The sequence below is a fragment of the Castor canadensis genome, chromosome 10 (genome assembly GCF_047511655.1).
Source record: "Castor canadensis chromosome 10, mCasCan1.hap1v2, whole genome shotgun sequence".
NCBI lineage: Eukaryota > Metazoa > Chordata > Mammalia > Rodentia > Castoridae > Castor > Castor canadensis.
In genome coordinates, this window is record NC_133395.1 from 55490459 (window position 1) to 55514143 (window position 23685).

Below are 23685 nucleotides of genomic sequence, written 5' to 3' on the forward strand. Positions count from 1 at the left end.
CATTCAACTCTGACCAGACTTAAGTTTTTATATCTGATTTGAATGAAACAATAATGGCATTTTCCATGGTTTTAAGATCCTGTCACTTGTGTTGTTTAACTTTGTACAAGTCCTAGCTGAAATAATGTCTGGATTTGATTTTAAGGGAGGAGGAGGATGAACTTAAGGCCTATAAATAAGACTACTTTTTATTTTCAGTGTCATTCACAAATTTATGTTTTTTTATAACAATGATGTATTTCAATTCATTTGTTGTGATGTTTCTTAATCCCTTGTGGAAGTAATAATAAGGCCTGGGGCTAAAGTTTTAACTAAAAGAAAGGTGACTATCAAAATTACGACTTGGGTCAAATTACAGTACTTGAACAATTACAGAAAGGAAAAATTTTTTTTCCTAAACATGCATAGAATTCATAACATGATGCATATGGACAGCAAAGTCAAAGTAACATTGTCCGAATGACATTCAAGACATTCATCTCAGACTGCGTCCATAAAGAGGTGAGCTGGGGTTTTTAAAGAGTATGTTCTGGCAAATTTCTGCTTTCTCTGAACCTTTGCCAATACTATTTCTGGAATATGAAAGAAAACACATGAAAAAGATTTGAATCTTTCTAGGGGCATTATGCAATTGGAAGCTGTTGACATACCTATTATCAACAATCCTAAAACATTTCCTCACCACAAGAACTGCAGTCTTCAGGGAAATAATGGAATCCTGTAGGGTAGTTCTACCAACTCAAAAACTCAACAATTACTACCATCTTTGAGAAGAAAAAGAACGATTCCAATTTTAGAGGACCTCACTCATTCCTAGTGTTTTAAATCTAACCTGCCAGAGGTTAGATTTAAAATCAGGTTGTCCAACTGATTTTACTGGAGACATTTATAGAATATTCTTGACAAATCCATCCAGCTTTGACTCTTCCCCCTTTCTCATACTCGCCAGCCAATCTGTGCCTTAGTCCTACCTTGCACTGTTCCTCACTAACCTGAACATTCTGTGCATTTTCATGCTTCCTACAGGCTGTTACCTTTTCTCAGAATTCCTTTCTGCAATTGCTCTTTTGGTGTGATCCTGCTCATTCCTCAGACCCAATCCAAATGTTACTCCCCTTTGCATTCCTCCCCCATATTCCTTTCTGGGAAGAATAAATCCCTTGTTCTTCTGAGTTTCCTTATAAATTTACACATATAAAATACTTAGAATAGAGCTCTGTAGAATCTGTAATTTTCAAGTTTAAAACACGAGAAATTCACTTTTACAGAGAGCAGGTCAGAACTGAAGCCATGAAATCCCCAACAAATGTTTTTATGGGAAAAAAAGTCAGCACATTAAAGAGAAAATACAAAAACCCTTTAGACACATTATATTTGTATTAATGGGTACCACTATTAACTCACTGTAATATCCCCCCCTTGTTTCTGGAAACTTCATAATCTCCTTTCTCTGTTGTGTCACAAGTTGCTGGCAGATTAATTTTGCTTTGCTAAAAAGGATACATACATAAGTGTGTGTATATTTTCCCATTCTATGCCTGTTCTGCATTTAGAAATTGTGGCTTTCCCTATTCACAATAGCCAAGTTATGGAAACAGCCAAGATGCCCCACTACTGACGAATGGATCAAGAAAATGTGGTATCTATACACAATGGAATTTTATGCAGCCATGAAGAAGAACGAAATGTCATCATTCGCTGATAAATGGATGGAATTGGAGAACATCATTCTGAGTGAGGTTAGCCTGGCCCAAAAGACCAAAAATCGTATGTTCTCCCTCATATGCAGACATTAGATCAAGGGCAAACACAACAAGGGATTGGACTTTGATCACATGATAAAGTGAGAGCACAGAAGGGAGGTATGAGGATAGGTAAGACACCTAAAAAACTAGATAACAGTTGTTGCCCTCAACACAGAGAAACTAAAGCAGATACCTTAAAGCACCTGAGGCCAATAGAAGGGGACCAAGAACTAGAGAAAAGGTTAGATCAAGAAGAATTAACCTAAAAGGTAACACACATGCACAGGAAATCAATGCGAGTCAACTCCCTGTATAGTTATCCTTATCTCAACTAGCAAAAACTCTTGTTCCTTCCTATTATTGCTTATACTCTCTCTTCAACAAAATTAGAGATAAGGGCAAAATAGTTTCTGCTCTGTATTGAGGGGGTGGGGGAGAAAGGGAGAGGGCAGCGGGCGGGTAAGGGAGGAGGTGGGGTGAGGGGGGAGAAATGACCCAAACATTGTATGCACATATGAATAAAAAAAAAAAGAAATTGTGGCTATCACGTAAGGTTTGTGTACTTCTGCACCCAGATCCTACAGAGGTCACAGACATGCAGAGAAATTTGCATGTGTGACACCTCACAGTTTTGGTGCTATTGTCCAGCGTTACTCTGGGCCAGAGCAGATGTCAGCTTGCTCTGCACATCTCTGGCAGTCTTATTCCTCACAGAAGTTTCCAGACTACAGTTCTGGACCTGGATTTCCTTTTCTTCAGGTTTCACTGCAAAAGTGTCTTCCTTTTTTCTGCTGTCTGCTTTCTGAACTGCATCGTAGTTTTCTGTCCTTTTCTAATCATCCATAAGAACATTGTGACTGAAGCTTTCTAGGTGTTGAAATTTTTCCCAGAAAGTAATTTCCTCAGAGGATGAAGATTCTGCTGGAACGCAGCACGTTGCATATGACAAGTGCATCGCATGGGTGATAGCTTTACATGTTTTCTTTCCTAAATTGTTGGCTCACTGAGAGTAAGCCTTCCACTGTGCTCTTACGAATGTCTGCCATTAAGAATTCATTGATCCTTTCATTTAATTTCTTCTCATCATTGCCACAGCTACAATATAGACACTCATTTGTCATCACCTGGGTCCCTATGGCTGCTTCCCAATGGGTCTTTCTATTTTTAGGCTCACTGCCTTTCCTTTTATTGTATTAAGAAAATGAAAAGAGGCCTTTCCTATTCATGAATCTGACCCTGCTACTCTCCAGTTTACTTCTCTTCTATGACTCCTGGCTCTTCTCTCTCAGCTACCCTCACTCAACCCCAAGTGTTAGTCACCAGAGCACTTCCACTTTCCAAAGTCCATGGTGTTTTCTCAAAACTTCTTGACTCCTCCTTTATTTGTCTGAAAAATGGCCTGTAATACTTTAAAGGTTCAGCTTTCTTATCCTAACTATCTCTCCCCATAGGCAAATAGTAGCAATTAATCTTTTTGATCCCTCCTGTATGCAGCTTGAATACAGCACAACTCACATCTTTTTGTTTGTTTTTGGTTTTGTTTTGTTTTTGAGGCAGGGTTTTGCTGTATAGCCTAGACTGGCCTGGAACTCCAAATCCTCTTGCCTCTACCTCCTAAGTGGCAGGGATTATAAGTGTGAATTGCCATATACAGCCACAAGTCTTTTTTACTTGACTGCATTCTCAATTAATTATGACCTCTTTAAAGACAGATATTGAGCCTTCTTCCCTTTTATCTAATTCCCTATGTAATGTTCACTAAATTAGTACTTAGGAAGTGTCTGTTCAATGAATGAATACTTGGTTACATTCTATAGAACTGCCAATATTTTGACCTACGTTCTCATATCAGTAGCAAGTTGTAAAGTATCATGGTGAATTTCACCATCGTGTTCTGACTACCTATTTTGCCATTTCCCTCTCTTACAAGACTCTCAACAAATTATGCAGTTCACTTTGCTGGTATATTTGGAATATATTTAATACATATTAAATTGAATATATATTATATTTCCCACTTCCTGCAATAGCAAGAATTTGGTCATTTATATCTAGCCAGGTGACAGGCTCTTGTAAAATCTAATTTATGAAAGCTTAAATGATTAAGAATAATTCTGGGAGACTGCTTAAGATGCATATGAAAGAAGATTCATAACTCAAAAATTTTTATGTGGATTTGAAATGGCTATGAAGTAACTTCACAATGTAGCAAGAGAATATAGGACAAAGTCCATGAAAATATAAAACTGAACACCACCTTTCTGCTTATAGTGGTTCTGACATGTCATGTAGACTACATTATTTTTGAAGAGTAAGAGTTCTTTTAGGAAGTGAAAGTAAATCATTGTGCAGAGCAGAACTGCATATCTTAGAACTCCATGATTAACAATGTAACCTTATTTTTTAAAAACTATCACTGTAGAAAGAAAATTATAGCATATCACAATTTGAAGAAAAGAAAGAGAAGCTCAAACTGTAAGCAGGGAATATTTTACTTTAATGGGATAGGCAGTAAATTGATAATCCTTCCTACTTTCAAATAATAATAATCTAATGAAATGACTCCAAAGAGAGGAGCTGGCTGGATATGTTCTTTTTTGAAGCTCTTGGTACTTTGAAGATTGCAGAGCTGTTTGCTGTCAGGGAAGAAATAGCTGCTCTCTACACAGGGTAAATCTTTAAAATAGAAAATCAAATTTAGACAGATACCCTTTCAAAAACAACTTCAAAAGAGATGAAACCATTCTGTCTGCAAATGACACACCTGCTCTGAAAAGGAAGATAAATGCCAAACACAATTGTGTAACTCACACTGCACACAAGTGGCTTTATAGCAGGAACACACAATGTCAGCCGCCTTACTAGGACTACTATTAACATATGCCGAGAGTGGCTGATAAAGTGATGAATGGCTACTGATTAAGGGAGAAAGTTACTTCTTATTCAGCTTCCTTATTCAAGTGAGGGCAATGAATCACAGAATGTAGGACTTGGAAGGATGACAGGGACTACTTAAGTCAGGGTTCCAAGTTTGAATCCCCTCAAGTACTTCCCTCAATTATGTCTGTGCAGATTGTGTCTGAACCCAACCAGAGAGGGCACACTTCTCTTTCTCTTGGGTAGTCCATTCCACCTTTGAACACAGGACCTATCGGCCCCAAGACAGAAGCCAGATCTCTGTGTTGTGATGATGTAGAAGCAACTCCAGAGGCACAGGTAACACACAGTGATTTCCTCAGTTAAAGCTGACCATATTAATAATCAGGGTTTTGAGAATGGAAGCACCAAGCAAAGGATTCTATGTAGAATAAACTTTAAAAACAAAACAAAACAAACCAGAACTCAGAAGGCTGAGGCAGGAGAATCACCAGTTTGAGGCCGGCATGGGCTAAATATAGAGATCCAGGCCAGCCTGAAGAATTTGTGAACGCCACTACTTTTTTTTTTTTTTTTTAAATCCTTGTTGCAGGAGAAAAGATTTAAGAGAATTTGTTGATATCTTATGGAAAGAATGCTTTCATTTTCTTCTGGAATCAATGACAAATGGCATTAATTTGAAGAAAACAGTGATTTAAACATGGGACTACCCATTAATGCAAATGTAGTGTGTACATTATGTTTTATATGTGCCCCAAAATGGTAGGAAATAGACTCTGAAAGATAAGTATAAAGTTTCCAAAATCCTTGAAATCTTAATATCCAATTTTGGCCTGCAATGATTTTCTGATGCAAACTGTGGAATAAACTAAGATGATAGGACAGGGACTCTGACAGATCTGCTTTGAATCTCCCATCCTACTATTTATTACTTGTATAATTAGTTACATTTTTAATGCTGAGACTCAGTTCCATAATGTGTAAAACAGACTCAAATGCATTTACAAACACATACACACACCACCAAGTAGATACAGAAAATAGGATAAAACTACTTGCTTAATATAATAAAGACAGAATTGTTGTGTACATTAAAGGAGCTGATATTTGTAGAGTAGTCTTGGTAAATATCATCTATTTTTATTTTTGCTGCTTTAAAAATGTGTTGTTGGGGCCTGGGGTGAGAGATGCTCCTGCTTAGTATGTGAGAGGCCCTGAGTTCAACACCTAGCACTGAAAAAAAGTTTTGTCTACTGTCACTTGACATTTTATGTCAATGTCTACCAATTCATAAACCTACTTACACTGTGTTGAAATGCCATATAAATACCTGGCTAACTTCATTTCTCATTCACCATTGGTAAAAGGACCAGTGTTCTTCCCTTAGAGTAGGCCTTGTAGTGTGTACTAAGCTTTGCTAGACTGGAGGCAAAGGTCCCAAGAAATAGCAATTTCAGAATAGACCTTTACATTTTTTTCTTTTATTCAAATAAAAAATAAAATTGAAAATTTCTAGTGCCCACAGAGTCAAGAGACAAAATATAGGAAAATATATGTTATAAAGAATTAAAACACTATAGAAATGAGGCTGCCTTTCTTCTTTCTAAGATGTCTCTCAAAGATACCCAAAGCTACCATTATGTTGTTAAATTGTTTATGTTGTTAAAAACATTTAACAACATAAACATTAGATAATATGGTTCTAGAACTAGTTATTTCAAAGTCATCTCTTTTTTTTTGCCTGAAAAATGAGATTTTAAGACATTTTAAGTAAAACATTTGAAGGCAGGGAGAGAATGCCTATTAACAGAACATCTGAGGAGTGATTCCAAGGCTCTACTAGGGCTTCTTCACCAGCCATGGGACACTTTTAAAGTGTAGTCACACATAACAGTCATTTTTAGATAAGCATTCTATCTGTGGAGAGCATTTTATATATTTGAAAAGCATAATGACATTTAAATATATCCATAAAGACACAAAGCGTGATATTACTGTTTTTATTCCTTATAAGTGTACCTCATATGCTTTATGAATCTGTTCATTTTGGTTAATATCCAAGGAGTGAGGAAATGGAGAAAAAAGCAAAAATGGGAGAGAAGTGTTTAATTAAATCTCATTCACTTTAGATAATTTACTTTGCAATAAAGTACCTTGAGAACAAAGTATATTAGAAATAATTCCTTTTTAGGAACATGTGTTTTCTACTAAAATGAAAGACCCTGAGCAGGGAGTATAGCTCTATGGTAGAGGTGTTGCCTAGCAGGTGCCAGACTCTGTGTTCAATCAGGCTCAGAAAAATAAATATGATTGGAAAGAAACAACATATATAATCACAGAAATCCAGAAGAATTTGTCAGCAGTTATTCCTGGATGATAGATTATCATTGTTTAAAAAATTTGTCCCATAAAGAAAGTCTACATATAGGAAGCTTTTAGTTTCCTCAATTTTTAAATTGTACTTGAAAGGAACAAATGAATGATTAGTAACAGATAATAGGCAATAACCAAATAGGTAATAAAGGCAGTAAGTAGCACCACAAAAGAAATCAACAGTCAATGGCAAAGAACTTGCCACAAAGAGATTGCTCATTTAAATATTTTACTGACATGTGTAACCCGAGAAGACAGGGAGACAAAGACAGGAAGAAAACTTCAGAGGCTAGAGTTAATTTCTCTGTACGTTTGATTCATTTAAAAATGACCACTATCATTGAGAAGAATCTATTCTGTGTTCCAAACTGGGAAGGAATGAAGTCTAGTACACTTCTATATGTAAGGCTTATAAAGTTTTGAAGAGTTTTTATTGTTTTAATGAATTATTCTGTGTCTTATTTCAAGATCTTCCATCATATCCCAAAAAAGAAAAATTTAAATGGGAATGAAGAGATGGCTAGTATGATATTTATTGTGCCAAAAGTCTGTAATAATCTGCTTTTAGATTCACTTTTTTCTTTGAAATATGACTTAAACTGAAGAATCTGAATCTGTCTTAACTCTGAAGAATATGAATTTATGTATCATTTATATATATATGACATAATGGTCAGTGATAATTTCCATGTTGATTACTTAAAATTCCAAGGTCCTTTTAAACCAAAACTATTAATAATCTTCAGTCCCCAAAATATAACTCTGATTTAGAAATTGCCTATAATACACAAGTCAATCTGCTTGTATCATCCTTAGAACTGCAATTAATATTACATATTAGCAGCTCTGCCCTGTTTTCTAACCATAGGCAGGTTTGTAACTCTGCTGTGCCTCAAATTCCCCATCTACAAAGTGCAATTATATAATACATTATCTGTATCATAGGTTTATTGTGAAGATGATATAAGTTCAGATAGAGGAAATGCCCAGAACTGTGCTTGACACAGTTATTTATAAGTGTTTGTGTTACCATCATCATTATTACTCCTTTATCATTATCACAGTATTATGACAATAAGTGATATAATTTGTTATACTTAAAAGTATTTACATTCTACTGTAGATGTACAGAATGACAATTCTCTCATCTTAAGAACTGTTAAGTAGAAAATGACATACAAATTTAAGATACATTGGGCTAGCAGAGTAGCTCAAGTGATAGAGCGCCTGCTTAGCAATTGTGAGACTCTGAGTTCAAATCCCAGTACCAGAAATTTAATATAAAATATTGTATAAGTCACTTAAAATGGAGGTTTAGAAGAAGAAAACTGGACTTTTTTCTTCCTTTAAAAACAAATGTTTCTCAGCATGACAGAGTTCATAATTATTTTGAAATAACATTTTTAAATTTGGAAGTGCTAATATACTGGTAGTATGTTTACTCTCAAATAAGCGAAACTTCAGAAAATAAAGCTCACTTGAGGGAAAACAAGCAAATTTTGCCTAGAAAGTTTATGTCTATATCTATAGTTATCTATATTTAGTAGATAATCTCTAAGCCTTTCATTAGATGCTTAGACCTAATTCTATATTATACAAATACACAGACACACACATGTACACACACACACGCTCAATGTCATTTAAAACTCAAGAGTCAAATTTGAATGAAAATCCTTCTATCTCTACCTGTGGTACTGAAAAAAATCAGATATAGGCCATGTGTGCATAGAAGAGTCACCATTGACTACTTTGACTAGTTTCTCTATAGAAAAGACAATACAAAATTAAATTCAAACCCCATATGAAGCATGATATTTATATTTTTAAAAATATTTCCCAGTCTGCCTCATTTAGTTATGTTTATCATCTCTTTGACATGTCTTTTCTCATATATTAGAAATTTTTAAAGGGATCAATAAAACAAAAACAAAAATGAAACCCAAAATCTCAAGAAACAGTGGTAGGAAGGGACAAATGCAGTACAGAGTTCTAGGAAGCCAATTTGGATCCCAGTATTAAGATGTGGGAATATATTTGTAAATCAGGAAGAAAAGCTTACACTGTCACAGGATCAAGCAATATTAAATAACCACTCAATAAAACTCAGTCTAAAAATACTAGATTCACCGTATCACATTGGATCTTTAAAAAATGTGCAGAGAACTATATACAGGTAATAATACTGTACCATTTAGAACAACAAAAGGGAAAAAGGTAGCATCTCTCTTTTGAGAATTTCACCAAAGAGCACCAAAATGACATTATTACTCCTGAACAGCCAACGTACATTCTGATTTCAACTGAGAAAGAAGGAGAGTGGCATAGTGGCTCAAGTGGTAGAGCAACTGCTTAGCAAGTGTGGGGCCCTGAGTTCAAACCCCAGTTCCATCAGAAAAAAAAAAAGAGAGAGAGAGAGAGAAATAAGGAGCTATAGCTAACTATACAAATAGTGCCTTAGTATCATCACTGTCCTATGTAAACATTTTCCTCTGCTACATCTGCCTTCTATCTGTCTTTTAGCTACATGCAATGGGTGGCCAAATTATCTTTCCATCCTCATCTTGAGTGTGGGTATGCCCATCTTATTCTAGACCAAATGTAATGTTACTTCCATCCAATATCAACTATGGTTAAATTAGAGAATAAAAAAATTAAGAGGTTATAATAAGAATTTTTCATTCAGGGAAAATTAATAGTAATTGAATTATTTTACCCTTCTTCTCTAGGAACTGAAATCCAAACTAAATCTTCTTCAACTGCCACAGAACCTGTAGAGATAGGCATAAGCAGTCTAAGAGAACTGGTGTAGTCAAAGATCTAGTGGAATATAACATTTAGCAAACGGCCTAGAAAAGTCAAAGTCAAATCTTAGACTGCATGGGACAACTTAAAATCTTCAGAAGCTTATGTGATTACGTCAACAGTGTAGTACTCTAAAGGGAGAGAGGAAAGTATTGATAAAGGCTGAGTACCCTTCACCTGAAATGTTTGGGACCAGAAGTGGTCTGGATTTTAGGTTTTTTCCTGGATTTTAGAATATTTGTATATCCATAATGAGGTATCTTGGGGATGGGACCCAAGTCTAAACACTACATTCATTTATGTTTCATGTATACCTTATACATGAGGCCTGGAAGTAACATTACACAACATGTTTAATATACTACAGTTTGACTGCAACTTGCCAAATGAGGCTAGGTATGAAATTTTCCACTTGTGGCATCATTTTGGCATTCAAAATATTTCAGATTTTGGAACATTTTGGAATTTCAGATTTGGAATGCTCAACCAGTGTTTCTCTCTCTCTCTCTCTGTCTCTCAGTGGTACTGGGGTTTGAACTCAGGGTCTTGTGAATATTACTTCTTTTAAAATGTCTTTTGTTTTTCCAGATGAGAGAAAAATTAAGATTATATTAAAGTGTAAAGAATGTTAGAATAGAAAAGAAACTTACTGATGATCTATAATGAAGATAACCACATATTCTGGCTTGGACATATGTATGATTTCACATATCTTTTCATGGAGCTATTATCAATAGCTCCCCCTTCCATTCTCAAAATTTCCTGACTTAGATAGTAAATTACACAATTATGTTATCAATAATAAAATGATCTCAGTTTATCAATGGGAAACCCATTTAGTTAAGTAATTTCTTTAAACTCAAATGACCAAAATGGAACTGTGAGCTCCTTAAGGGCAGGACTCTGTCTTTTTATCTCTTTTTCTATAGGTGATCCAGGTAAATATAATTTGAATAAGTGACAAACTCCTTAATTCCCAGGTCACTAACTTGTTCACTCCATTATTATCCTCTCTAAGAACAAGGTTGATAATTTAATAGAAAGAGTGCCAGGTAACCAATAGATTTCACTAAAGGGCAATAAGACATCACTATTTTTGAGCTGCTGAGGTCACTGTAATTTACAGATAAGGCAAAAATGCTTTGAATGATTGTGCAAACTATAGTGTACTATTATCTTCACCCAAAAGGGAAAATTCACTTGTCCTCCACATCTGCTAGAAGTTTATTTTTAGTTCTATGCAGTGGGTGGACAACTAGTTGTTTCCAACAACACCTTCGGCATGAGTACAACCATCTTGTTTCCACAATCACTGTATTATAGCCTCCACTTATAAGTAAGTCTACAATTGGAATTAACTTGCCATGGCAAATATTACCATGGCATGGTAAGAATTTTCCAGTTTATAATTGAGGATGATAACAAGTAAGTTAAAGCATAATCCATCTTCCTTAGAAACTGAAATTGGCAACAATTTTCTTATGACTGATATTACAAACTAATATATTTTAATTTTTATTTAAAGCTGTGCAAGAGTTCTGAAAAGTTATTTTAAAATCAAAAGCCTACTTTTCATGAAGCTAGAAATCTAATTATATAAATTTGTTAACAGTGATAAAACCACCTCATTTTCAACTGAAAATAAAGAAGTAGTTTATACAAGGAAGTAAAAATCATGAGTACTAGCTGAAGTTTGCATATTACAGACAATTTCTTGAAATATTTAATATAGAAGATGTGTTATAGCCATTAAATAAGTGATATAAATGCTCATAACTGCCTGTCGATCACTGAAGTAGCATTACATAGAAAAATGTACACATTAGCAAATGACATTCATTCACTTTTTCTGAAAAAAATTTACTTAATAATAATACAAACTAGTGCACTGATAATTTCTAACATAACAGTATCTTGTGCTTTTATTACAAAGGGAAATATTTGTTTCTATTTAAGAAATTCGTAATACTTTAATAATTTATTTTTATTGGTATATAGTATGAAAAAACTCTTGCAATGACTTCAAAGAATAAAGAAATAAGAATGATTTTATGCTTAGGAAAAATATATACATTGGTGGACTAATCACTGATTTATATTTAATAACATTTTTCTACATAGTTTACCCTATGTGATACTAAAGGTAAATAACAATTAAAGAGTAATAATTGTTCCTTATGAATTCATGATATTGATTATGTTTCATAGATAAAGATGGCATCAGATGCAATGGCAAAAAGTTATGCATACTTAAAATTATTTTCCAATGAATTTGCACTGACTTCATTATGCCTAATAAACTCTCTAGACCTCCTTTCTGGTCAACAACATATTTGTATTAGTCTTAACAAAGGTTAAGTAAGTAGCTTTGATTATAAAATAAAAGGTAGGTGATAGTCCTACATGAAACAAATCTACTTGTTCTTACCTCTATGAACTTGAAATAAGTAACCAAAAATCTACACTAGTATGATTACAAATTTAGGAAACTATATGTTGACATAAATAAGGACATCTAAACAAAATGTACATTGTCCCTTTACATGGCTTTCATGTCTATGATTGATTTTGTACTGGATTATGAAATAATGATACCCAATAATTCAACAAAATGACAGAGACTGTTAAGAAACAAATACTTCCCTTTATTTGATTGCATTACATCTAGTCATGGGAAATTCATAATAATTGAAAATCTCAATCTAAAGACCTATAAATAATGCTATTTAACTGAAAACCAGCCAGCAAATACCATGTATTTGAAAAGTTTACTCAGGAAAAGTGATTCCCACTCTAACTCAGTTTAGTAGTCTAGCAGTAGGTTAGGAATTATAAGCATTTAAGAATCAGAAGAGAAATGCTCAAGGTTATTTTATCAACAGTGAATTTGCCTTACTCCTTTGCCAACTGCACATTGGTAGGCTTTGCTCCAATAGGTATCCCATATTTGTGCAAAGTGTTAATCAAAACCTCCCTCATGTCGTTGTTGTAGGAATCAAAGTCAAACACATTCCGAACCACACTAGAGAGGCCTTCAGTGGGAAATTTCTGTAAAAAAAAAAAAATCATTATTATATATGTGTTAAAGAATACAGTATTATAAAAATTTACAACGCTAACAGAATAATGCAAAATGAACATCAGAAGAAATCTACTGGCCTTTTTAGATAACCAGATAGATAGTGGGAATACCTATGTTTTTCTCTTTCAATGGTTGTTCAGATGGCTTCGTAACATTTTCCATTTAAAATAAATATCAGAATTTGAGAAGCGGCAATTTTCTTTTCAAATATCAGGGCAGAGATCAGATCCTGGTGTTCAGCAACTGCCACTGCCTTCTGAAACCTCCTGTGTTTAACATCAATTTAAAAATGCTAGTTGAAGTAAAAGAGAGTGCTAGATATCAACAGAAAAGTATTGAGAAAATTTGGTCCATGAATAAATAGAAAAAGAAAAGGAACAAGAAAAGGAGGGAACAGGAACTAATGTCAAGATCAGTCAGAGATGAATCAACTTGGGTTGTAACACATTTGTACATGAAAGCAATGCTAGGAATCTCTCTGTATAGCTATCCTTAACTCAACTAGCAAAAATGCTTTGTCTTCCTTATTATGCTTATGTCTTCTCTTCAACAAAATTAGAGATCAAGGCAGAACAGGTTCTGCCTGGAAGTGAGGGGGGAGGGAGGGAGATGGTGGGTGGGGGGTAGAAATGACCCAAACAATGTACGCATATGTGAATAAATGAATAATAAAAATTTTTTTAAGAAAAGAAAAAAAAAAGGAGGGAAGAACAAAAAAGTATGGTGAATGGAGAAATAGGAGGCAGCAGAAGGAAAGAAAACAAGGACCACTATACCTACATGTACAGTGGGTTCTTTACTGGCTGTTTTAATTTTCTTCAGGTGCTGGGATCTAACCAGGCTACATTGGATTTATCATGGTTTTATGGGCAGAGCAAAGCTTTTGATTTTTCTTCTTACATGTAATTTATAATTTTATACACTTATGGGATTTTTATGTAATTTGTAATTTTACATGTTTATGGGATAAAATGTGTTGTTTCCATATTTATACACATTATGGAATAATTAAATCAAGTTAATTAACATGTCATCACTTTGTACACATTTGAAATCTACTCTCGTAGCAATTTAAAAATATATATTACATTCTTATTAACTATTGTCTTTAATCATCATGCTGTGTAAAAGATATTAAAAACTTATTCTTCCTGTGTAACTGAAATTTTGCACCCTTTAATAAACAACTTGTCCCTCCTGCCCCACAATGTTCTATTTTTCTTTCTAGGGTTTTCTGAGAGGGTTAGGTATAGGGGACAGGGTAAGAGTCAACAGGCTATAACTATCAGCTTGGAGACCATTATTTGTTATATAAGCAGAATTTACATGAAGTTGCTTTTTTGTTTTCTTTTTCAAGTGGACTACACATTGTACATGGTCAGAAGGAATTTCATTTTCCTGACTGTTTATCATGTAACACTTCTTTGCAATACTCACAGTGTATTGTCATTACTGTTAGTTCCTAATCTGTTTTCTGCCTTCATGTCATTTGTTTCAAAATGGAAAGACTTTTTATCTAGAAGCCACATGCTTGTTGTAAAAAATCAAACTAAAACAGGAATGTTTTCCACTGTCTTACTCTCTTGTCTCCAAAAAAACCTTCACCAAATTTCCTAGCTTCTTGATGATGACCATGGCAGAGAACACTGCCAAAGCCAATTCAAATGCTAAACAGATAATGTTCACTGGTCTTTCAGGTTTATAACTTAAAATTACAGACACTTCATGTCATCTGACGGATTATTTATAGAAACTGAAATAGCACAGCCTGAAAAAAGAGTGATGGCTGTTCCTAAACCTCAGTGTATGCCACACCTGTAAATGCTTGACGATGTTGACAACTTCCCTGGTGGAATACGGATAGTTGATGATGCCTTGGTCAGCCAAGCTCCTCAGCTCTCCAAAGGCAGCCACAAGCTTCTGAAGGATGGGTTCAGGCACATTCGGTCCATACCGCTTGAGCATCTCAAGCTCTGCGTGGGGTTTGGGGTTGTCAACTGCATGGCAGCTAAAAATGTCACCTAAGGGAGAGAAGTGTCACATTCAGCATGCAGCTAATCCATAATAATGCTGCAGGAGAAAACACAATGGTTATTTAGAGACATTGGCTACTCATTAAAGTACAGAAACCCATCAAACAATAGGGTGGTAAATGACTGAAGCAGAAGAAAACAGGAGGTTGATCAGATAGGCCTCATTGAGCAAAGGTAGGTATCTCGGGAAGAGCACTGCAGGTGGTGGATAAGGTATAGACAAGGATCCTAAGTCAAGCATATCTGGCATGTGGAAAAAAGAGAAAAAAGAGCAGTGTGGCTGGAATAGAATGAGTGACAGGGAGGGCAGTCCACAGCAGAACAGGGCATGACGTCAGAGAGACAAGAAGATGTAGGAGACATATAACATAGGACATTGTGAACTGTTGTAAAGATCTGTGCTTATACTTCAAGTAAAATGGAAAGCCAGGACGTTTTTTTTTTTTGTTTTGAGATGGAGTCTCAAGAAGATCTCAAATTCATGGGCTAGAGTGATCCTTCTGTGTCACCTTTCCAAAGAGCTGGAACTATAGCCATGTTCCACTGCATCCAGTTAGGGAAGATTATTAACAGAGAGATGGACTGATGTGTTGAGAGGAGACTACAGAAGGGTGTTAGGAGACAAAATATCCATGGGTCTGTAGTATTGCTGTGCACCTTATTAGCAGAGGCTCTGACCACACTGACTATGTTTACAAGGATATTTGTAGAGAAAACAGCCTTGGAAGACAGTGTCTGTCTGTGTCTCTCTCTCTGCAGCAAGGTGTGCTTACTACCCATTATAAAAAGATGTGGATTACCTAAGCTCATGGTTCCTTTCCTGTAAAGCATTTTACTGTAAGGTCAGAAATCATCTGCCCCTCTTTGTGTTGCTCTGTGGGAACTGGACTTGAAGAACCAGCACGAATGCTGATTCTTTAACTACTGCTTTTGCTTTTGTTTTGCTTTTGCTGACCTTGGAGTCTAGTGTCCCCTGCCAGGAAACTGTAGCAGGATAACTTGTTAGGTTAAAGGTAGGGTAAAATCTTAGATCCTGCACAGATCATGAGAAAAGGTAACAGAGAAAGTAGGAAGTAGGAGACTTATGAGGGGGACTATTGCAAGTAATCTAGCTGAGGGATGGTGGTGGCTGATATCAGAATGGGAGCGAGTGGAAGTGATGGAAAGCAGATAATTCTGAATATATGTTGAGTGTAAGGCCAATTAGATAGCCAGATAAATGGTAAAAATTATGAGAGAAAGAGAGAAGTCAAAACATATTTTTGGCCCAAGAAGGATGGAGTTATCTTCAACTCGGATGAAAAAAAACTACGAACCAATCAGAGGAATTATAAACATGTTAGATCCAAGATATAGGAGCTATTGAACAGGCCATTGGACATGAATGTGTAGTCTAGGAGAGAAGTTGAAGTTGGAGATAAAAAAAATGTTGGCAATATTAGGCAGAGAAATAGTATTTTAAAATATGACATGTTCTTATTTTACCAAGGAAATGAGTATGGATAGGTAAAAGAGGTCCAAAGGCATTTCAACAAGAAGGCTGAAAAGGAATGGTAATTAGTTTAGGACATAAGTTTAGAAAGCACTTGAAGAAGTACTGGAAGTCAAGTGCAAGAAGATGTATCAAGGAGAGGAGAGTGTTAACAGCACCAATTAATAAAATACTGCTGACAGGTTAAGAAAGATGAGTATTACAAATTGATCACTGGATTTACCCATGCAAAAGTCCCTATGATGACCTAGACAAGAATTATTTTCTGTAGAATAGGAGCAAAAATCTGGTTAGAACCAACTTAAGAGAATGTAAGTCCAATTGCACACTGATGTTTATTGCAGCACTGTTCACAACCAAGCTATAGAAACAACTCAGATGCCCTACAACTGATGAATGGATTAAGAAAATGTGGCATACACACACACACACACACACACACACACACACACACACGCACACGCACACACACACGCACACACACAAATGGAGTTTTATTCAGCCATAAGGAAGAATGAAACAATGTGCTTTAAAAGTAAGTGGATACTGGAGGACATCATGTTAAGTGAAGTAAGGCAGGCTCAGAAAGACAAAGGTTGCATGTTTTCTCTCATATGTAGGAGATAGATAAAATATAAATACAAGCAATATTGTGAAAAACAGGTTATGCTAAGGGAAGGTCACTACCAAGGGAAGGAGGGTAAAAGAAGGAAGTTAACAAGGTGAATATGGTTGATGTACTTTCTATACAAGAATGAATATAGAATTTTTAAACCTGTTGAAATCACCATAAGAAGAGGACTAAGGTAGAAAGGAGAAAAACAGAGGAGATGAACCAATTTGGGTTATAATACATATGTACACAGAAATGTCACAAGGAAACTCCCTGTATTGCTATTTTAAACAAGTGCCTTTTTTCAAGAATGGAGAACAGGAACATAAAGCAGGTCCTGTCTGGAGGTTGGTAGCAGTGGGATGGGGGAGGATATAAGGAAAGTGTGCAGGAAGGTGAATATGGTGGAAATTTTATGTATACATGTATGTAAATGGAAAAGTAAGACCTTTTGAAACTATTCCAGGAATGGGGGGAGGAGGGAATAAAGGAGAATGATGGAGGGGGTGAATTCAGCTATGATATATTGTAAGCACCTTTGTAAATGTCACAATGTGCCCCCAGTACAACAATAATACAATAAAAAATAAATTTAAAAAAAATTGATGTAAGAGAGAGTGGTGAAGAAGAAATGGAGAAGGAGAGTATGGACAACTCTTCTGAGCACAAACAACTGTCATATGGAGTTTTGCTGCAAAGAAGAGCAGAAGAATCTAGCAGCAGTTTGCAAAAAAGGATTGAGAGGGCCATTTTTCAACACTGAGGAAATAACCCCTTGCTCGCTTGCTGATGGGAATAAACTAACAGAAGGAATTGCTGGAGTGGGAGGGGGAGGGCAGAATCGCTACAGCAGTATCCTTGAGAAGGTGGGCTCGAGTGCCCCTCTGAAGGACTGGCTTTAGATGGGAATGTGAAGTTTACCTTTAACAGGTGGGAAAGCAGAACACTATAAGTAGGAAGACTTGGTGGTAGTAGTCTGGAGACATTAGTTTCTAATTGCTTCGGTTTTTCTCAGTGCAGTAGGAAAACAGGAAAAAAAAACAGGTGTCTGAAAGTAGGGTCAGTAAGCTGAACCCGAGTTAGGTATGGGGAGGGAATGGGACTGGTGGGAAACTGAAGGACTTTTCCTTCCCCCTCCGTGAGCACTTCTACACTCCAATTTCTCAGAGTGTGTTGAAGCACTGCATAATTTTAAAACAAATGAGTTCATGCAATAGTGTCAGAACTATGAGGAGGGAGAAGATCTGAATTACTGGCCTGGGAGAACAGGAAATGAAAGGACCAAGGAAACATGGCGTGACTGAACGAAGGGACACTTAAGGTTCAGTCAAGAGTTTAAAGTGAGATTTGTCAGAGTGGTTTTATACTTTTTCTAACCACATTCAGTTGTGCATGTGTAGGCTCAATGTAGTCAGAGTACACTGAGTACGTTAAAGAACCAGGGTTGAGGGGTTCCAAGTGCCTAGGAAAAGCTGAGAGGACTAGGAAGTTAAAGATTTATGCAAGAATGTAGTTGATATGAATGATCACAGAACTCAAAATCAGAAAAGGAGAATAAAGTACAAGGAGTATAGTGAAAAGCTGATAGAATCAATAGACTGGAGTTTCTAATAGGTTTGAAGGGCTGTTGGATTTGGACAGAGATGAAATGAAAATCCTGAGGAAAAATAAGAACAGAATCATGAAACTGAGATTATAGAAGAGTTTCAGTTTTGGAAACTAGGGTATGTACACAGGAGTGAATGGCTAAGGTAGGAAAAGGGTAAGATCACTGGAATAAAAACATCCAAGGAGCCAAGACTCCAGGTAGGGGAGAGACGCATGTATACTGCAACCACTCCAAAAGAAGTAGAGCTAGAGTGAGTGAAAGTGAACAAAGAGCCAAAGATCACTGAGAAATAATAAGGAACAAAGAGTTCAACATGATGTAATCTGATGACATGAGATATATAGCTGGGAATTTTAAAAGAAGAGACCAAGAGTGATCTAGAAGCAGCAATAAGAAGCAAAGACTCCTTACTTTCTCCAGGCCCAGAGTGGGGAGGAGGGAGGAGTATCACTGCTTGAAAGGACTTCAGTGTGGGGAGGGCACTTAAGGGAGTGCAAGAATTTCATCTGAATAACAGTAGATAGAACAGTAGATTTCAGGATTTGGGGAAGTCTGAAGATGGAGACAATAGGGAATGCCTGTTCTTGTAGGCATTAAAATAAATGCAGGGTGACCTGGGGATAAGAGTGACTTATGAAGAACTGAAACATAAAAAAGAACTCAAATCTTTTCTCACTAATTACAAGTAATTGTAGGTTTATTTTGGGGTGTTCACATCACTGTGTTTCTAAAAGCATCAGTAATATATGAATTGTCAGCAATTTTTAGAGTAAATCTGTCAGTAGTAAAAACTACAAAAATGGTGTAACTGCACACATTATACTTCCATCCCTGACCGCCAGCCAGCGCAAGCACCAGTTCTGTCCTCTTTAATAGAAATTCTATGCTCATACAAGTACAAACGCGTACACATATATCCCCTTTGCCTGTGCAAATAGAGATGGTAATCTATTATAGCCACATTCATGACTTACTGCTTCAATTAATATTTCAAAGATTGATTCATTTATTTCAACATGAGCTATCATTGCCCTCACTTTTTTTTTTAATAGTTGCATATTATTCTACTGTGTGGACACAACAGAATTTCTTTTTATGTCCCATTTGGATGGAGATTTGGGTTGTTTCCATTCTTGCTGTTGTAAACAATGCTGCATTGCCTATCCTTCTGCTGCTATTATTGTCACTGTTGTTTTTACCTAAGGTGCCGAAGAAATCATTGCCTAAGAAAGGAAATCCAGGTCTGTTGGCCAGAACAATCATCCTAAAATCAGGATGAATCACTATAAGATTTTCTCTCCCATTTACATTAGCAGAATCTGAAAAACAAAATTTCTAGTTATTCTTTATTGATATTTAAGAATGCTAAGAATATCAAGTTGCAGACTTTTAAATAACATAACTATTTTACTGTTCAATTATTTTTAAAACTTTAAGATATCTGGCTGTGATACATGGGTTGCAGAAAAATAAGAAAGTTTGCTCAAGAACAGAATACTGATAAAGTATATACTAAATTATACATGAACTTGTATTTAGCATACAGCTAAAAATCAAATTTGTCCAAGTGTCTTACAACAATTAAACCTAGCTTGAGATGTAATTATTCTTTAAAAATAAAATAAAAAAGATAAACATCTCTTATGAGAATCTAAGAAACACCCAAGGAATAATCTAAACATTCTCTAGCTTTTGTCAGCTATATCCCTTAGTGTAGAACCTACTACCATTATGTAGCTTAAGGAGTCATTCCTATTTAAATCACACACTCTCCAATGTAACTATATGCAAAAATATCTAGTCAATTCATGAATGAAATATTAATTTACTTAGGGAATTCTAACATAGTTCTTAAAGTAAGTGATCTCAAGTACACTGGAGCTTTCTGTATCCAAATATTATGGTATTAAAGGAACTAAACAGAGCTATCTATTGGATGGTGTACATTTCAGATACAACTGATAGCTCAGGCATTAATTTGAGATAGTAAAAACTATATGGTGGTTATTTTAAGAAGAACCACTTGCTATCTGGGCTTCTTCAAACCCCAGCCTTCAGCTACTCATCTTTAAAACATGATGATTGTGACACACCTGCAGTTTTATGTGTGAAGAGTCTGTAAGTTAACTGATAGTCATAATTTTTTAAGATCTCAGTAATCTCTCAAGGTACCACCTATTCATGTGTTAATAAAACCTATTGTTTTTAATATTTGATGCTCATTAATTTTAGTAGTGAGAAAAATAAGAGTATGTAGCCACAAGCAAAAATTGATTAATTAAAACAAGTATGATAATGAAAAATATAATTAAGAAAATGAAAAGATAGGCCTCAAATTGAGGGTTTATGAAACTCTGTTCAAAAGAATTTCAGGTATCCTTGTTTAAAATGTCAGAGCTGAGGGTTTAGCTCAGTGACAGAACACATGCTTGGCATTAGGGAAGCTCTGGGTTCAATGCCCAGCACTGCCCTCCTCCCCTAGAAGACATTTATACTCACACTTGAGCTTGAAAATTATTATGCCCCCTGTACTTCTAGGCTATTCCTCAAAAACATCTGAGAAAATGTAATGCACCTTAACCATGATTTTGCTTCAATTCTTTCTTCCTTTCTATTTGACTATACTTATAATTACTTTTAAAAGGCAGGCAGAATTCTAATCCTGAGAGTCTGAATGGTGTCTTTTCAGGTTAATTCAAATTCTCATTTTTTTTAAAAATAAATTCATTGTGAAACCAAAATACTAGAATGGTGAGTTGAATATTGGTGCTGAGTTGAAGCTCAGAAGGGCAGTCTTGCGATGATAAAGTCCACTGAGACACCCCCACGATGCTGAACTTGCAGCTATATAACAGGACCTTCTTATGTGCTTTCTTCAAATGCTAAGGATGCTAGTTATTAGTTCTAACTTGTTTGGTTACTACACTATTAACTATGCATTTTCCATGGCTAGCTACAGATTTTTATTTCTTTCCAGACAGTAAAACTTTGAAATCAGAAACTAGAAAATGTTTTCACATTGTATTAGGCAAACTTAACTTTTCCTGTGGTCAAATATAGTGACGAGATTCACCTATTTTATTTGTTTCTAATAATTAACAACAAAAAGATTATGTGAGTAGAAGGGAAAGAAGACAATCTAAATAGAGAATAACTTCTTCCTGAAGTATGAATATGTGCATATATATATGTATATAGATACAAATGCATTAGTATATGTATATATATGAAATTCAATGTCTAATTTTTTTGTAATTATTCTGAGCTAATAATACTGAGCTAATAATAAGTCTTAATATTGTGAACAATAAAAACATGCCAGAGTTTTAAAAAATTCCAGATAGCAATCAAACAAAAGAAGTAACACACACGCAATTGAGAAATGAGTATAAAGATTATACATTGGTATTCTCAGAGTAGAAAATATGAAGCTGATTTGTTCTAATATTACTATTGAAATTTTCAAAGACACTGGTTATAAGAAGTAAAAGTAGGAGGCTGTGATGTAGCTCAGTAGTAGAGCATGTGTTTATTATATACAAGGTCCTGGGTTCAACCACTTGTGCCAAAAATAAAAAGTAAAACCAATGAAGCAAGATTTATACATTGCTACACAATGAAGCAAGATTTTTTTCTACGGTATTGGGATTCGAACTCAGGGCGTCATGCTTGCTAGTGAGGTGTTCTACCACTTGAACCACACCCCTAGCCATTGGACATTAATTTTAATAAATGATTGTCAATACAGACAATTTTATTTATATTGAACTTATGTTTATTGCTTGTAAATAAGCAGCCAGCTAAGTTTGTGCCTTGATATCAGAGATGTAAAAATTGCATATATTACACAGAATGTTGCTTTTTAAATACTCACTTGCAACAATGCGTCTTCCATCAGCTAGAATCATTTCTCCATTTTCTACTAGAGTTTTCAAAATACAGGTGACATTTGTTGGTGCTTTGTCTGCTTCATCTACTACCAGAATATGACCCAACTTTACTGCCTTAACCTTTGAAAACAGAAAATTATTACAAACAAACAAGAAGGCAACTATTATTAAAACTTCATCACTTACTACTTTGGATTTACCATAGTTGGTCTTAAGTTACGTACACTACCAAGTGGACAAAAAGTCTACAACAGAGTTAGAAGCAAAATTGATCGAACTCCTCCAACAGTTTCACACAGTACTAAACTGCCAACTCTACAGTGACCTTTTGGAGTATTGGAATTACTCCTATGGTGGTGATTGTCAACAACATTTCACAGCCTAGAGTTGGGGAAATGTAAAGCAAGTATAATAAATAGAGGAATTAAAGTACCATGAAAGTGCCATGGAAGTTAAGAGGAGTAAGACAACATAATCAACTGTGGGCTTTAGAACACTGCACTCATTATGGCTCTTGAAAAGCGACTGAAATTTAATAGATCAGAATGGATGATGCTGAAGAAGTGGGTATTCAAGTAAAAAAGAATAAAATTCCTGGGGGCATATTTAATGAAGATTGAATATGAATAATATCTGTTGGCTGAAATAGAGGTTAAATGTAAGAAAAGAGAGAAAAGACAAAGGAAGAGAATATTGGGTTTCTACTACTAAACACTTAGTTGCCAGACCAAGAAATATGTACTTTATCTCATTAAGTAATGGGATATAATTTACACCTGTAAATTCAAACATGATAGAAATGGATTTAATCTGGCAGCAATATATAGAATAGACTAAAAAGGGATTAATACATTAATTTGGTTCAAAAGAGCTTGGGAACCTGGTAAGACTAGACATGGGAACACATGGAAATACAAAGTATTAGATCAATCTTAAGGGTTCTATAGTCTTCCCACTTCTTGGAAAGGAAGAGGGTAAAGGGAAAATAAGAGACCTAGGTCTTGGGTGACTATGAATTGTGACACGAAAAGAAAGATGAAAACTAAAAGCCTCAAAACATTTTTGGGGAGGTGGATAGGAGGAGATACTCAATGAATTCAATTTCAGTGTAAACCTTCAAACTTTTTCTTAAAACAGTAGATACCTGATAAGTTTTTCAGATTGCA

The 23685-nt window shown here is 35.3% G+C and overlaps 1 protein-coding gene across 2 annotated transcripts in view; it reads right to left on the reverse strand.

The window, feature by feature from the left end:
• The window catches only part of Vwa8 (von Willebrand factor A domain containing 8), a 358183-nt gene that overhangs the window by 124056 nt on the left and 210442 nt on the right, over nucleotides 1–23685 (reverse strand). For both annotated transcript variants that reach the window (XM_074043312.1, XM_074043313.1), the window contains exons 23-26: nucleotides 22504–22639; nucleotides 19829–19948; nucleotides 14698–14903; nucleotides 12697–12848 (exon numbers count right to left, since the gene is read on the reverse strand). In XM_074043312.1, the coding sequence (XP_073899413.1) occupies nucleotides 12697–12848; nucleotides 14698–14903; nucleotides 19829–19948; nucleotides 22504–22639 (614 nt within the window). The remainder of the gene's footprint in view (nucleotides 1–12696; nucleotides 12849–14697; nucleotides 14904–19828; nucleotides 19949–22503; nucleotides 22640–23685) is intronic.